This window comes from Gopherus evgoodei, chromosome 10 (genome assembly GCF_007399415.2).
Source record: "Gopherus evgoodei ecotype Sinaloan lineage chromosome 10, rGopEvg1_v1.p, whole genome shotgun sequence".
Taxonomy (NCBI): domain Eukaryota; kingdom Metazoa; phylum Chordata; order Testudines; family Testudinidae; genus Gopherus; species Gopherus evgoodei.
In genome coordinates this window covers 34,779,518-34,796,071 of record NC_044331.1, presented here as the reverse complement: position 1 = coordinate 34,796,071, position 16,554 = coordinate 34,779,518, and the positions used below count along the sequence as shown (strand labels likewise).

General features: G+C 38.0%; 1 protein-coding gene across 12 annotated transcripts in view; it reads left to right on the top strand.

Moving 5' to 3' along the window:
• The window catches only part of HERC1 (HECT and RLD domain containing E3 ubiquitin protein ligase family member 1), a 266,405-nt gene that overhangs the window by 46,947 nt on the left and 202,904 nt on the right, over positions 1-16,554 (top strand). For all 12 annotated transcript variants that reach the window (XM_030576957.1, XM_030576953.1, XM_030576956.1 and 9 more), the window contains exons 2-7: positions 2,629-3,584; positions 5,365-5,460; positions 5,943-6,137; positions 8,526-8,837; positions 10,139-10,235; positions 12,408-12,551. In XM_030576957.1, the coding sequence (XP_030432817.1) occupies positions 2,655-3,584; positions 5,365-5,460; positions 5,943-6,137; positions 8,526-8,837; positions 10,139-10,235; positions 12,408-12,551 (1,774 nt within the window). In that variant the 5' untranslated portion in view covers positions 2,629-2,654. The remainder of the gene's footprint in view (positions 1-2,628; positions 3,585-5,364; positions 5,461-5,942; positions 6,138-8,525; positions 8,838-10,138; positions 10,236-12,407; positions 12,552-16,554) is intronic.

Here is a 16,554-nt window from a genome sequence, read left to right as displayed (position 1 = left end):
CAATAGGCTTAACTCCTCCTCCCAAACATCCTGGCCGTTAGCACAGAGTAAACAGTTATTCATTAAACAGTTCAGATACAGGTTGCCACAACCTTCAAAGAGACACATAGACAATAATACTATTTCACTCAAGTATCATCTTAAATGCTAATATTCCTTTTTTGATCTTTGAATTAAAACTATAGCAATAGACAAGACTTATTTGCTTACATCACAAGACCTGAGCAAACACCTTCCCTTCTACCTCTAACAATGCAGACTTGCATTTCAAAGCTCTATTCATTTACATATCTTGCTAACCAGTTCTTAAGGTTCACCCATGGGTCAGGTCAGTCGGTGAGGTGAGTTAATTAACTCTTTCTGGCCCTGTCACCTTTCAATGAGATATTATATTATACTCATAACATCACATAAAAGCACAATGTTACTGTATTTACATTGACTCCTCCCCCCAAAAGACCCAAATGCAATCCTGATGGAAACTCTGGCGTGGGTGTGTGTGTGTTTGTGAGAGAGAGAGAGAGAGAGAGAAGGCTGGAATACTAGCAGAGTGTGTGAGGGAGAGAGAGCCCGAGAGAAGGCTGGAACACATGTAGCAGAGCATGCATCTTTCATGGCAGTAATTATTATAGTAGTTTTTTGAGAATCTACAACAAAAACAGTAAAATAAAAAGAGACTGAGTGGGGCAGTATATATTTTCTCTGACTTAGCTGCCATCAGTGCAGACCCACAGGTAATTCCTCCTCTGCTTGTCAGGCAGCTGGCAGCCAGTGGGTGTGTTTAGTACTCTTTCGAGTGATAAAACTTATCTCTGAGTTCCAGGTCACTTCCTGCACCTGAAAAGATGAGTACAGAACAAATGTGACTAAATTTTTGTAGCTGCTTGGGTTGTTTGGTATTTGTTCCTTTTGACAAGAGTCCTTTGAGGCAGTTATGTGTGTCTTTAGGGAGTTAGTGTGAAAGTTTTCATGCGCACAAAAGGTGTGTGTGTGGGGGGAAGGAAGCACAGAATTGCATGTAGTACATATTTATTTGAATATTTAATTGTATTTAAAGTAATGAATCCAGTAATGTGCCCATCTAATACCCCAGAGGTGCTACTGATAAAATAAAAAATAGCCTTATTCTGTGGATTGTATGCAGGGCTGGCTCCAGGCACCAGCGTAGCAAGCAGGTGCCTGGGGCAGCCAATGAAGAGGGGGGTGGCACATCCAGCAATTTGGCAACAGGGCTGTCACTCACTCTTGGAGCGAAGGGCCTGCTGCCGAATTTCCGCCATAGAATGAAGTGGCGCTAGAGCTGCCACCAGTCGCGATCTTTTTTTGCTGTTTGGGGCGGCAAAAACGCTAGAGCCGGCCCTGATTGTATGTACACACTACAGCTTACATCAGTGTAAGTTACATGTCACTCAGGGTGTGAGTAAGCCATCCCCCTCAGCAATGTAAGTTACATCCACCTAACTGGTGTTGTGGCCAGTGCTCTGTCGGCAGGAGAGCTGCTTCCACCAACATAGCTATTGCTGCTTGTAGGGGTTGGAATAATTATGTTAATGGAAGAGCTCTCTCTCATCGGCTTAGAGCATCTGCACTAGCATTGCTGCAGTGGCACAGCTAGTAGAACTGTAAGCTCTGCAGTGTAGCTGTAGCCTAAGTCTGCAAATATGATGAAACAGCTCCTTGCTGACCCTTACTAATGCATTCAGAGCCATTTTGAAAACATCGTTTTTGCAATGATGCCCAGATTCCCACCCTGAAAGGGGACTGTTACTTGTAGTGGGACTGCTCATAATAGTAAAGTTTAAGCATATGTATGTTTGCAGGATCAGACCCTTTGTTGTGGCATAGACTATTAGGGATGTCCTCAAGTCTGTTTCTTCATTGTAGTAGTGGATGTTGCCACTACTACCCTGTTTATTGATACTACTTAATTTCAAGAATGTCAAAGGTTTAAAGAATTGGGAAGTTTTGTATTTTGGGGGAAATTAATACAATTGTCATTAATAGTGTGTGCTTCTAGATATTGGATTATGATATAAAAACTTCTTGTGCACTAAATGTTTTCATTTTCATTCTTTATCCCCACAGTATACATTTTCAGAGGCAGAATAATGGTGTGAATGTAGCACAGAGTTTGTGCATGATCCCATGCAATTCATAGAACCTCACCTTGCTTCAGTTTTTGTTTATGTAAAATGGGGACATATTTGTCTTAGAGGGGGTTAATTACTTTGACTCTACAGTATTTGGATTAAATTTGTTGTAACAGTGAATAGTAACTTGAGTTATAATGGAGATTCTGGCATTTAAATTTTTGTGCAGATTTCTACCATAATGCCTTATTGTTAGGGAGTTATTGATGTGTATTTTCAAATGAGGATCAAAATTAGTCTGCAGAATTTCTGTCTGTTCTTGCATTGTAATTGGTAGGAACTCTGACAGCTATTTAGGTAGCTGAACTTGGGTAGAAGTGCCTAAATGTAGGCACAAACAAATGGAAATCCCTAGCCCTTATTTATATATATATGTGTGTGTATATACAATATAAAAATGGATTGGTTTTTAATTGGAAGAACAAGTAATAAGGATGGTTTTGCATATGCCTATAAATCTTCTTTTTTGCATTTCTAGGACTAATGGCAGAAGAATAAACAAAGATGGCAGCTATGGTGCCACCAGTGAAGCTGAAATGGCTTGAACATCTAAACAGTTCCTGGATCACAGAGGACAGTGAATCTATTGCCACTAGGGAGGGAGTTTCTGTCCTGTATTCTAAATTAGTAAGCAATAAGGAAGTAGTGCCCTTGCCCCAACAGGTTCTGTGCCTCAAAGGACCTCAGTTACCAGATTTTGAACGTGAATCCTTATCCAGTGATGAACAGGACCACTACTTGGATGCCCTTCTTAGCAGCCAGCTGGCACTGGCTAAGATGGTGTGTTCAGATTCTCCATTTGCTGGAGCACTTCGAAAACGTCTGCTTGTGTTGCAGCGTCTTTTTTATGCACTTTCTAATAAATATCATGATAAAGGCAAGGTGAAACAGCAACAGCATTCCCCAGAAAGCAGTTCGGGATCAACAGATGTCCATTCTATCAGTGAGCGTCCCAGGTCAAGTACAGATGCTCTAATAGAAATGGGAGTCCGGACTGGACTAAGCTTGCTATTTGCACTACTAAGACAAAGTTGGATGATGCCTGCTTCAGGACCTGGCCTCAGTCTTTGCAATGATGTCATTCATACTGCAATAGAAGTTGTGAGCTCTTTGCCACCCTTATCTCTAGCAAATGAAAGTAAAATTCCACCAATGGGACTTGACTGTTTATCACAAGTAACGACATTTCTTAAAGGAGTAACTATTCCTAACTCTGGGGCAGATACTTTAGGTCGTAGGCTAGCATCTGAGTTGCTTCTTGGTTTAGCTGCCCAGCGTGGTTCTCTGAGATACCTTCTTGAATGGATAGAGATGGCTCTAGGAGCGTCAGCAGTAGTAAATGCAATGGAGAAAAACAAAATGGTGCAAAGTCAAGAAGGAATGATCAGTTTTGACTGTTTTATGAATATATTAACACAGATGCGGAGATCCTTGGTATGTATCTAAGACTTCTATTTGGAATTTGAGTTTTATTTTGGTTAAATCTTTCATTGTCATTTAATTAACAACTTTAAATAAATGCTTACCAATTTGAATCTAAACATATCACCTCAGAACCTGAATGGAATATATATGCATTTTAAGTAGTAGTATAATTGCTTTGAAGAGGTTAAAAATTGGATAGAGTATATTCATTAACATCTTGTTTGAATGTCTTGTTGCTTGCCGCCCTCAGCCCCCTAAAAAAGCCAACCAAACAAAAATATCTGACACTTCTGGTGTGACTGTACAGAGTATCAAGAACTTACTGTACTTATCCACTTGCGAACACATTTTATTCCAAAATAAATATAGTAAAAAGTACAAAACTGGGTTTTAAAGTTTGCTTTCTATTGGATTCCCTTAGTGTTAAAAGTTGTGTAATATGCTTGGTTCACTGTTGAAATTTGTGTAGCATGTGACATCCCCACCCTCCTGATTAACCCAGAACTCTGCTGCTTGTACCTTTGGGAGAAACAGCAAAAGTTACAAGCTATTGTGTAAGTTCTAAATGAGTGAAATTGTTGAGATTCTTGTAAATTTAATTGTGCTGTTGGCACTTCCAGAGGGAGGTTTTTTCCCCAATGGAATATTCTTCAAAGTCTTGAAATCCCAGGGAGATGTGCATTCAAAAATCTATCAGGCATAAGCTTAATATACACAAACTCAGATGTGGGCAGATTTTTCTCCTAAACTGAAAAACAAAAACCTCTTCCCGCCCTTCTGCTAAGAAACCTAAATTATTAAACCTATTTTGAAAAAGATTAAAGGAATGGGAGAAATTTTTTTTTTTGCACAGCATTAAGCCAGTAAATGTACTGCAGAAAATCACTATTGTATATGCACAGTACAGACGTCCCCCAACTTACGCAGTCGTTCCATTCTGGAAAGCCTTGCATAAATCGAATTTTGCGTAAGGCAAACTTATACCCGTACGTTACGCAAAAATTTCTGCAACTCAAAAATCCTTTTCTGGCTTATGGAACTTTTTCCTTAAGTGCGAATTTGCGTAAGTCAAGTCTTGCATAACCCGGGGAGCGTCTGTAATACAATTGGTCGTATGGGTATTTTTCAGGTTGTGCCAGCTCTATGTTGAAAGGAGGTGAGCTGACCCAAGGATTTATTAGGGACTAGTGCTTTATTTAGGAGGACTTGCATCAGGTTCTGAATCAAACCAGATGCTTTAAAATGCTTATTGTAGTGCTTGTCTTTCAGACCCTAGTTATGTGCTACAAATGCACTAGTGAAAGACCAGCGTTTGCATAGAAAACCGCTGCTTATATAGAATTGAAGCTGTCTAATGTGTCTAACTTGTTTTTATGATTAAATATAAAAACATCATTGAAACCATCAGATGATTTGCATCACACAAAAATAATAGTGGGAGTGGTCTGTGGTTTAAGAGAAAAAGCATTCACCTTAAAAATGGACACAAACCACTACTTTAAAACAATATTAAGGACATCAAAACTCAAACTTAAGAATTAACTCACCAGTATTTTTGGAGTGGTTAATTAAAAATTAAAAGTCTTATGAATATATTATATTTTCCATGTTGTTGTTTAGTTATTCAAAATAAAAAAAATATTTTGGTTATAGACTGATTTCCAAAAACAAATTTGATTTTACTGCACAACTAGAAGAATAAATGTATCAAGAATATGTTGTATAACGGGCCATTGCTGTGTGTACTTATCTCTTTCTGACAACATCACCAATGTTTATTAAATTGTAGGGATCATCTGCTGATCGAAGTCAGTGGAGGGAACCAACTAGAACACCTGATGGTTTATGCTCTCTCTATGAGGCAGCTTTGTGTTTGTTTGAGGAGGTATGTCTTTTAATGAACCTTGAGTTTAGAGTGAAACAGTGCAAAATACAATTCACTTATTTGTTTAGCTCAAATTTTTTTAAAAGTGAAATTATTAACTTTGTGGTCCTTCTAAGGATATCCAAATGTTTTACAAACATTTTATGAATTAAGCTTCATACCTATCCTGTGAAATGGGGGGCGACCTCATTTTACAGAAGGAAGTCTGAAGCTAAGATACTTGGCCAAGATCATAATGCAACAAGTCTGTTGGCTGACTGGGCATAAAACCCATATATCTCTTGATGCCCCGGCCTGCATTTTAACCACCAGAGGATTGCTAAAAGTCAGTATTATGCTTTAGGTAGAAAATTGAATTAATCAGAATGATGGGAATGTAAGAATACACATGTTGGTTGGCCAGTAGGAAAATGCATTGCAAGTTAACTAAAATTCTTGTTTAGTTACCTTATTAGTGTTTGTTTTTTATTTTATTGCATTAGGTTTGTCGAATGGCATCAGACTATTCTAGAACATGTGCCAGCCCTGACAGTATACAAACCGGTGATGCTCCCATTGTTTCTGAGACTTGTGAAGTATATGTTTGGGGTAGTAACAGCAGCCACCAGCTGGTAGAAGGAACACAAGAGAAAATACTTCAGCCCAAACTAGCACCAAGTTTTTCTGATGCACAAACTGTGAGTTATTTTTGTAGTGGTATCTAATGCATCTTCTTAGTTTAGTAGTAAAGTACATATCATGTTTGAAGTTTTTCCAGTTTTTATACTTTAATATATAAGATCTAAAGAGTTTTTGTGATTAGTTTTGACTGTCAAGTCCTAATATTTGAAAAGAGAAAAACATCTGGAAATATATCCTAATTCTTTTTGGGTCTGTGAAGAAACGTGATTGTTCTCTACAGTAACACTTAAACATGAATCTGTTTTTTCCTAAATGACTGTGAACAGGTGTATAAGTAAATCTTCTAGTTCATTATAAAAGCTGTTTGAAAAGATTATTATTCTTTGGGTTACTACGTTTTTTTCTGCTTTACTCTTAAGCAAAAACAAAAAAAGCCCCTAAAGACCAAAAGATGTTCTAGCTGTTAATACTTACTCTCCATCAATTACTTTCACATCAAATTTGCTTAGTTTAAGAGTCAAAGCAGGACCTGTCCAACTGCTGGCACAGCAAGCTCAACTGGCTTTTTGAAAATCAGTCTACAGTATGTTCTTTCTGTTTTCAGTCATGGATTCTGCTGGCACAAGTTAGTTAACACTTCTGTTGATACATGACACAAAATAGAAAAGTTTGTTCTTTTGTTGCTATGTTGGCTTTGCAGTGTTCATGTAGGTAAAAGCTTGTTTTGGTCACAAGATAAAGATGTGATTATGGTCCAGATTCTGCAGTTAATTCTGTTGAAGTCAATGGGAATTTTTATATGCCAAAGGACAGTAGGTTCAAGTCCCTAATAGGGCAGGCTTATGCATTAGCATAACTACACTTCTAGCAAACATAATATACAAAAGCATAATGTATGTTTTGTGTGTGGTTTATTTAAATAATATAGTAAATACACAACATATTTTGGGTGCTGCATGGTTTGTGTGGAGAAATTCCTTTGTGTGCTCTCCAAGTAATCTTCTTGTACCCAGGAACATTTAATCCTTGGTCTTATTTCCCTTAAATACATATTTCTTCTGTGTTTTGTGTATTGTTAATAGGACTACACGTTTTAATGTTCAGTGAATTCATAATAGTGTATAGAAAGGACAGAGTAGAGACCGAATGGCTAGGAAGCAGTTCTGCAGAAAAGGATCTAGGGGTTACAGTGGACGAGAAGCTGGATATGAGTCAACAGTGTGCCCTTGTTGCAAGAAGGCTAATGGCATTTTGGGCTGTATAAGTAGGGGCATTGCTAGCAGATCGAGGGATGTGATCATTCCCCTCTGTTCAACATTGGTGACGCCTCATCTGGAGTACTGTGTCCAGTTTTGGGCCCCACACTACAAGAAGGATGTGGAAAAATTGGAAAGAGTCCAGCGGAGGGCAACAAAAATGATTAGGGGGCTGGAGCATGTGACTTATGAGGAGAGGCTGAGGGAACTGGGATTGTTTAGTCTACAGAAGAGAAGAATGAGGAGGGATTTGATAGCTGCTTTCAACTACCTGAAAGGGGATTCCAAAGAGGATGGATCCAGGCTGTTCTCAGTGGTACCTGATGACAGAACGAGGAATAATGGTCTCAAGTTGCAGTGGGGAAGGTTTAGGTTGGATATTAGGAAAAACTTTTTCATTCAGAGCGTGGTGAAACACTGGAATGGGTTACCTAGGGAAGTGGTGGAATCTCCTTCCTTTAGAGGTTTTTAAGGTCAGGCTTGACAAAGCCCTGGCTGGGATGATTTAGTTGGGAATCGGTCCTGCTTTGTGCAGGGGATTGGACTAGATGACTCCCGAGGTCCCTTCCAACCCTGATATTCTATGATTCTATGATTCTCTGACAATTCATCATCAGTTACAGTGAAGCATAACCTATTGTAAGTCTGTTCCATTAAGCTGTTTCTTTGTTTTTTAACCCTGGAAGCAGGGTTGGGATGGCCAAGGTGGCAAAGAAACCCCATTTGAAAGAAATCTCATGTCCATTCATGAATCTGACAGAGCTAAAGGAAGCCCAAATCTCGCAAAACTCATGCAAGAGAGAGTCCCTAGTACCTACGTGATACTTTATTATTCCTGCTTGATTTAGTTGTGTGTCTTTAAGGTGAGAATTACAACTTAAACTATATGAATGAAGAAGTGCAAATTACTAGGTAAAATAGCTTTATTGGGGAGTATTTATATTATCCATGTAGCAAGAAAATAGCTTTATTTTGGAATTTAAGAATGCTTTTAATTTAAGATTTACATAAGATAAACTTAACCTGCATTCCCATAGCTTGTTCAAGTTCAAATGCCCCTTAATTTTTAGTTTGCATTATTACAAAAGGGATCCATGAAGGAATACAGCATTCTGTTAAAAGTACAAACTTTAAGCTTTGCACAGTTTATTTATCTAGTGTATTTCCTTTTATCTTTTTTGCTTATAGATTGAAGCCGGACAATATTGTACTTTTGTCATTTCTACGGATGGTTCTGTCAGAGCCTGTGGTAAAGGCAGCTATGGGAGGCTAGGACTTGGTGACTCCAATAACCAGTCCACACTGAAAAAATTGACTTTTGAGCCTCACAGGTCTATTAAAAAGGTATCATCTTCAAAAGGATCTGATGGTCACACGTTAGCATTTACCACAGAGGGGGAAGTCTTCAGCTGGGGTGATGGTGACTATGGAAAACTGGGACATGGAAATAGTTCAACACAGAAATATCCCAAACTTATTCAGGGTCCTTTACAAGGAAAGGTATGTTTTATGTAATGGAACGTCTTTTTGTTTTCATGCCTTTTTAATTCAATGTTGTTACTTCCGTAAGGCTTCAAATATTTCAATTTGTATGTAAGATTACTCTTTAGGGGAAGCTGGGAGGGTGGAAGTTCCCTGTTTCAGTTAAGCACTTAAACATGCACTCAACTTCAGTCATGTGAGTAGTTCCTTTGGTGGTTAGTGGGTTTAACTCATGTACTTAAGTGCTTTGCTGAACTGGTATCTAATTTCAGAAGATTACTGATCTTTTTAGTTACATGTAGTAATTTTAACACAGAATCCTTAACCCTGACAGTGCTTTTCCTTTTCAGAATTCATTAGTTAATCCTCAGAACTCTTCGGTGCAGTAGATTAGTACTGTATTATTCCCATTTTTTCTAATGAAGAAATAGAGAGAGAGAGGCTGAATGATTTGTCAAGACCATAGAGGGAATCAGTTGTAGAGCCAGTTTCGGTTTTGGACTGGGTCGTTGGAATTCAGGGAATCCCAGGCTGGGAACTAAGCTTCCTGAACCCCCAGAAGGACTTGATTGAGGGGTCCTGGTTGTGCCTCCAAGCTCTGCTGTAACCTGCATTCCTGTTGTCCAATAAACCTTCTGTTTTACTGGCTGGCTGAGAGTCACTGTGAGTCCCAGGAAGAGGAAGTGACTCTCTTGAGATGATTAAGATGAGCCACTCTTACAACTGCCATACAAGTGGGGGGCAGTGGGGTGGAAAGGAACAGACCTTTAGGCTCCGTGCACCCTATTTGCCACAGACTTTATCCCTTATAACGAATGCCCTCATTGGACAGTTCCCAGACGCTGAAACAGATTGGTCCATCCAGAAGAAGGTGGTGCAATGGTGGAAGTGAGCCTTTTCATGCTTTGCCCTATGATATCTCTTGGTTTGCACCTGTAGGGAATAGGGCAGTTGACAGCTGAGTGTGGGTTTTCCTCCCTTTTCCCATTTACTGCTGTCAGATTAGGTTGCCTTGCAGGAATTATCCAGTTTAAATTAAAGCTTGCTTGATAAATAAAAGTTGTGGCCACATGGCCAAATTTTGGATTTCTGCCTTTGTTGCCCCCGCTGCAATTTGCAAATGTTTGTTAAATACTAAAAGACAATTTGTAACAATTTAATGAACACGCTGTATTTTATGGGGGCAAACAAATGTAGTCCAATGTTATTAAAGGCAAACTTTCATAACCCTGTTCTTGGGTGACTCAAAATTCTGTATGATTCTAATACTTGCAATAGCTTCAGTTTTAGAAACTTCTTTTTCTTTTCATGTAATGCAGGTAGTTGTATGCGTGTCAGCTGGATACAGACACAGTGCTGCTGTTACAGAAGATGGAGAGTTGTATACTTGGGGTGAAGGAGACTTTGGAAGACTAGGTAATTTAAAAATTCCTTGTATGAAATTGACATGACCTGTTGCTTTTGAAAAGGGCATATGTTCAGTAATGAGCCTACACATTTATTCAGATTTTTTCCTTGTATATTAGGGTTTCTGAAGTTTTCATATTTACTTTGCAAAATTAACTATTTCATGTCTGATTGTTTTCAAATAAAATGCTTTTCCCAGTGCTCCAAACTGTCCCCTATGCCTTCCTTGGTGACAAAACCCCCATACTTCAAATACTCTAGCTTCCTTAACAACTTCTGTAACAATAATAATTTAAAAAAAAAATTTAGAACATTGTAAATTTAAAATTAAAATGTAGGTCAAGTTTGTCATAAAGTACTTTGGGTTCTTAAGTGGTAGGATTGCATACAGGAAGGACCAAGGGGAAGTTAGAAATGTTAGAAATTATATACATACTCATGGGGGAAATGGAGAGTGAAGAAGAGATTTCTGTTGTTTCTTGAGTGAGGGTAAGTGTACTGTATTCATTTTTCTCTTTCCTTTGATTTGTCTGATTTTGAATTTTTTACCTTTTTATTAAGTTATTTAGGCTGTAACTAAGTGGCTGATTTTTTTCTGTTGAACTGTTAATATTAAGGGTTCGCTGTATGTAGCTGTTATTTATGGTAAAGAAATTATTATAGATAAAAATCTGCCTCTGTTATTTCTTAAAAGTTAAAACAATAGCACTCCAGTAGTTATCTTAAGAAGGATTAATGGTGATTTATGTGCTAGTTAAGCAAATTAAAATGTGTGTTCTATGTTAATTTTGTTAAATGAAAAACATACTTTTTGTGTTTTGAAATTTCACGGTATATGCAAATAAGTTCTTGAAAATTGCAGTGAACATTTTTATTATCAGGAAAAAGGTGCTCAAATAACAGTACCACTAGAACCTCATTAAATCACACTGACAAGAGTAATCCGTTATGAATTACTGAATTTTGCAAAATAGTAAGTGAGAAAACAATTAACGCCAGTATGCTGCATCTAAAGCATATTTCATTCATTCATTTCACTATTTCAGTTCATTTGTCCTGTGCCAGACCAGATCTGGGATAGTGTAGCTTTCCTCCCAGCAGGTGGCAAAAGCAGAACACAGTTGGTACATTTAAACATTTGTTGCAGGGGTCGGCAACCTTTCAGAAGTGGTGTGCCGAATCTTCATTTATTCACTCTAATTTAAGGTTTCACATGCCAGTAATACATTTTAATATTTTTAGAAGGTCTCTTTCTATAAGTCTATAATAGATAACTAAATTATTGTTGTATGTAAAATAAATAAGGTTTTTAAAATGTTTAAGAAGCTTCACTTAAATTAAATTAAAATGCAGAGCCTCTTGGACCGGTGGCTAGGACCTGGGCAGTGTGAGTGCTGTGGAAAATCAGTTCGCATGCTGCCTTTGGCATGTGTGCCATAGGTTGCTTACCTCTGGTTTATTGGATACCAGATTTCAGTTCCTGTTTTTAGTAGGTGCTGCTCTGAGGCTTAGGTCTTTTTGCTACTAGATTTTAGAAAATCAGTCTCATGTTCAGTCTTACTGCTCTATTTTCTCCAGATAAGTAAGATCATAGGATCTATTTAGTTTATGCTATAGTCCCAAAGTCCTCTGGGCTTTCAAGTGTTTACGTGGATCTGAAGTGGGCTGAACAGATTCCTGGATTTGCTGTTCTGACTCAAAGATCAGTGTTTCAGGCTACTCATCCTGGCTAGTTCTCTGTTCAGTGGCTTTCTGTGATATACTGACTTTTACAGTCCACATTCAGGGAAATCACTTACCCTATGAGACCACTACGTTTTGGGCTAGCCACAACCGAGCATTAGAAAGGGTACGTTATCCCCATCTAGCCTAGTTTTAGTGACACAAATCTAATTAGCAGGTAAGAAATTTTCCTAAATTATGATGCTTCATAATGCACTAGTGCAAGTTCTGTAGCACATTTTGTAAAAATAATGAAGCGTTGGTAATTTGAGACCTTACTACAGAACTTTTCTATTAAATCATTGCTGAGAAGTAAGAAGAAACATATAATTTTTGTGTCAATTACAAGGTGATGAATTAGCAAAGTTGTATTGTAATTATAATGCACAAATGGATCTTAGAATTTATAAACAGGAGGAAGGAAACATATCAAAATAGATTTATTTTTGTTTTTCCAAGGTCATGGTGACAGCAATAGCCGTAACATTCCAACTTTAGTCAAAGACATTAGCAATGTAGGAGAAGTTTCCTGTGGCAGTTCACACACAATAGCACTATCCAAAGATGGAAGAACAGTATGGTCATTTGGAGGAGGAGATAATGGTATGTACAAACTAAAATTTTAATAGTTAGCATGGGTCATTTGTGATCCGAAATATGATGAAGTATTTCTACATTTTTGAAAAAATCTATTGCACATCAAATGGACTGAGTTGTTATCCATGGAGGAGCTAAAACTGAAGATAGGCGAGGTAAGAGGTTGGTTGTAGATGCAAATATCTTGTGAAATTGTGTAAAAGTACAGAAAGGAAGATTGTAATTAAGCAGAAGGACTTTTTCAGGGCTGTAAGAGGAGACTTTAGTTCATGTGATAAGATGAGGCAAGTCCATGAAGAATTTTTAAAAACAAAAATGACATTTGTATGTATTGATTTTTACCTTAAATCTCAATTATAGTGCACGGTCTTTTAGTGTGAGGAATGTGTAAACCTACAAGGCCTGCTTGATTTTGCCTGACCTTCCTGAAGTAGCATTGTACAATGATTATAGCACAGGACTCGGTCTCTGAGGTCATAGTTCTGGTTGCTGTGTGATCTTGCATAGAGAAATTTAGTAACATGCCCATCAGTTTCCATATATGTAATATACTTATTATGAGATTCACCCATTTTTTTCTGAAACACATTGGAATTAAACTACATATGTTTTTTCTATTATTATTTATTTTATTGCTGTACATGTCAATGCGCCTGTGTATGAGAGATCAGAATCTAGTTTGTGATTTGTAGGTGGAATAACTTCTTGTCAGAAGATACAGGGTAACTACGATGTATTTCACAGTCTTCATTATGGGCGTCAAATCCAATACATTTTAGTGCAACATTCTTCAGTACAAGTATCTTTTATGCATTTACACTATGGAAGTGATCCCTATTAGCTCAATTACCATTCCATATTATTCCAGCCAGAGTACAGTCCGTGTACTTTGACTTCTTTATTTTATTTGGTAGTTCTTAAGACAAAAATGGTATAGTGAAGTCAACACACAAATATAAGAATAAGTTTTAATATTAGAACATAGAATTTGTATAAGAATGGACTAAAAGTTTATCTTTTCTGCAGATATGTGAAATGAAATATTTAAAGATAGTGTAAAGTTTGTTCACTTTTTCAGCTTATGAGATTCCTGAGCCATGAAGTTCTACTTCTATTTTATTTGTTTTTGTCAAAACTTTTAATGATTTTTTGTATGTATTTGGAATAGTTGCTGTCACTACCACATCTTGCAGGAAAAACCAGAATAAGAGAGACTTAGACCCTTCCATCTTCTGACTTTACAGTTGTTTCAGTGCCAGAAGTGCAAATAGGATTCCTCTCTCTGTCATACTTTTTTTCTTACTCGCTGCCTGATTAGAGCAGCTCAGCTGGATTTAATAAGATTAAAGCTGTTACTTTGCCACTTCCCAGCACAGTGTATGTGTATGGAAGGTGAAAAAGCTCAGAGCAGCAACTCATATTGCAGTTAGTGATTAATAGAGCTAGTTGAGAACTAGAACTTTCATTCCATTTCATTCCATCTGACCCTGGGGCAGGGTAAGGGGAGAGGGAGTTGTTCCACATTGGAATGAAAATCCAAAATTTCCTGTGAAATTAAAATTCAGGAAATTTTCTGTGCAAGACTACTGAAATATTTCATTTTGACTGTAATATTACATTAAAATATTAAATGATACATAATATACACATTGATTATAATATAGACTCATAGACTTTAAGGTCAGAAGAGACCATTATGATCATCTAGTCTGACCTCCTGCACAATGCAGGCCACAGAATCTCACCCACCCATTCCTGTAACAAACCCCTAATCTATATCTGAGTTATTGAAGTCCTCAAATCGTGGTTTAAAGACCTCAAGGTGCAGAGAACCTCCAGCAAGTGCCCCACACTGCAGAGGAAGACGAAAAACCTCCAGGGCCTCTGGCAATCTTCCCTGGAGGAAAATTCCTTCCCGAACCCAAATATGGCGATCAGTTAAACCCTGAGCATGTGGGCAAGACTCACCAGCCAGCACCCAGAAAAGAATTCTCTGTAGTAACTCAGATCCCACCCCATCCAACATCCCATCACAGACCATTGGGCATATTTACCTGCTAATAATCAGAGATCAATTAATTGCCAGAATTAGGCTATCCCATCATACCATCCCCTCCATAAACTTATCAAGCTTAGTCTTGAAGCCAGATATGTCTTTTGCCCCCACTACTCCCCTTGAAAGATTGTTCCAGAACTTCACTCCTCTCATGGTTAGAAACCTTTATCTAATTTCAAGTCTAAACTTTCTAGTGTCCAGTTTATATACATTTGTTCTTGTGTCCACATTGGTACTGAGCTTAAATAATTCCTCTCCCTCCCTGATATTTATCCCTCTGATATATTTATAAAGAGTAATCATATCTCCCCATAGCCTTCTTTTGGTTAGGCTAAACAAGCCAAGCTCTTTGAGTCTCCTTTCATAAGACAGGTTTTCCATTCCTCGGGTCATCCTAGTAGCCCTTCTCTGTGTGAATTCATCCTTGAACATGGAAGACCAGAACTGCACACAATATTCCAGATGAGGTCTCACCAGTGCCTTGTATAACAGTACTTACACCTCCTTATCTCTACTGGAAATACCTCGTCTGATGCATCCCAAGACAGCATTAGCTTTTTTAACAGTCACATCACATTTGCGGCTCATAGTCATCCTATGGTCAACCAAAACTCCAAGGTTCTTCTCCTCTTGTGTTACTTCCAACTGATGTGTTTCCAGTTTATAATCAAAATTCTTGTTGTTAATCCCTAAATGCATGACCTTGCACTTTTCGCTATTAAATTCCATCCTATTACTATTACTCCAGTTTACAAGGTCATCCAGATCTCCCTGTATGACATTCTGGTCCTTCTCTGTGCTAGCAATATCTCCCAGCTTTGTGTCATCTGCAAACTTTATTAGCATATTCCCACTTTTTGTTCCAAGGTCAGTAATAGAAAGATTAAATAAGATTGGTCCCAAAACCGATTCCTGAGGAACTCCACTAGTAACCTCCTTCCAGCCTGACAGTTCACCTTTCAGTACGACCTGTTGTAGTCTCCCCTTTAACCAGTTCCTTATCCACCTTTCAATTTTCATATTGATCCCCATCATTTCCAATTTAACTAATAACTCCCCATGTGGAACCCTATCAAGTCCCTTACTGAAATCGAGTTAAATTAGATCCACTGTGTTTCCTTGGTCTAAAAAATCTGTTACCTTCTCAAAGAAGGAGATCAAGTTGGTCTGGCACGATCTACCTTTTGTAAAACCATGTTGTATTTTGTCCCAGTTACCATTGACCTCAATGTTCTTAACTACTTTCTCCTTCAAAATTTTTTCCAAGACCTTACATACTACAGATGTCAAACTAACAGGCCTATAGTTACTCCGTTCACTTTTTTTTTCCTTTCTTAAAAATAGGAACTATGTTAACAGCTCTCCAGTCATACAGTACATCCCCTGAGTTTACTGATTCATTAAAAATTTTTGCTAATGGGCTTGCAATTTAATGTGCCAGTTCCTTTAATATTCTTGGATGAAGATTATCTGGGCCCCCCGATTTAATCCCATTAAACTGTTCGAGTTTGGCTTCTACCTCGGATGTGGTAATATCTGCCTCCATATCCTCATTCCCATTTGTCATCCTACCATTATCCCTAAGCTCCTCATTAGCCTCGCCGCATTAAAGACTGAGGCAAAGTATTTGTTTAGATATTGAGCCATGCCTAGATTATCCTTAACCTCCACTCCATCCTCAGTGTTTAGCAGTCCCACTTCTTCATTCTTTGTGTTCTTATTTATATGGCTATAGAACCTTTTACTATTGGTTTTAATTCCCTTTGCAAGGTCCAACTCTACATGGCTTTTTGGCCTTTCTCACTTTATCCCTCTATGTTCTGACCTCAATTAGGTAGCTTTCCTTGCTAATCCTTCCCGTCTTCCACTCCTTGTAGGCTTTCTGCTTTTTCTTAATCACTTCTCTGAGATGCTTGTTCATCCAGCTTGGTCTACAACGCCTCCCTATGAGTA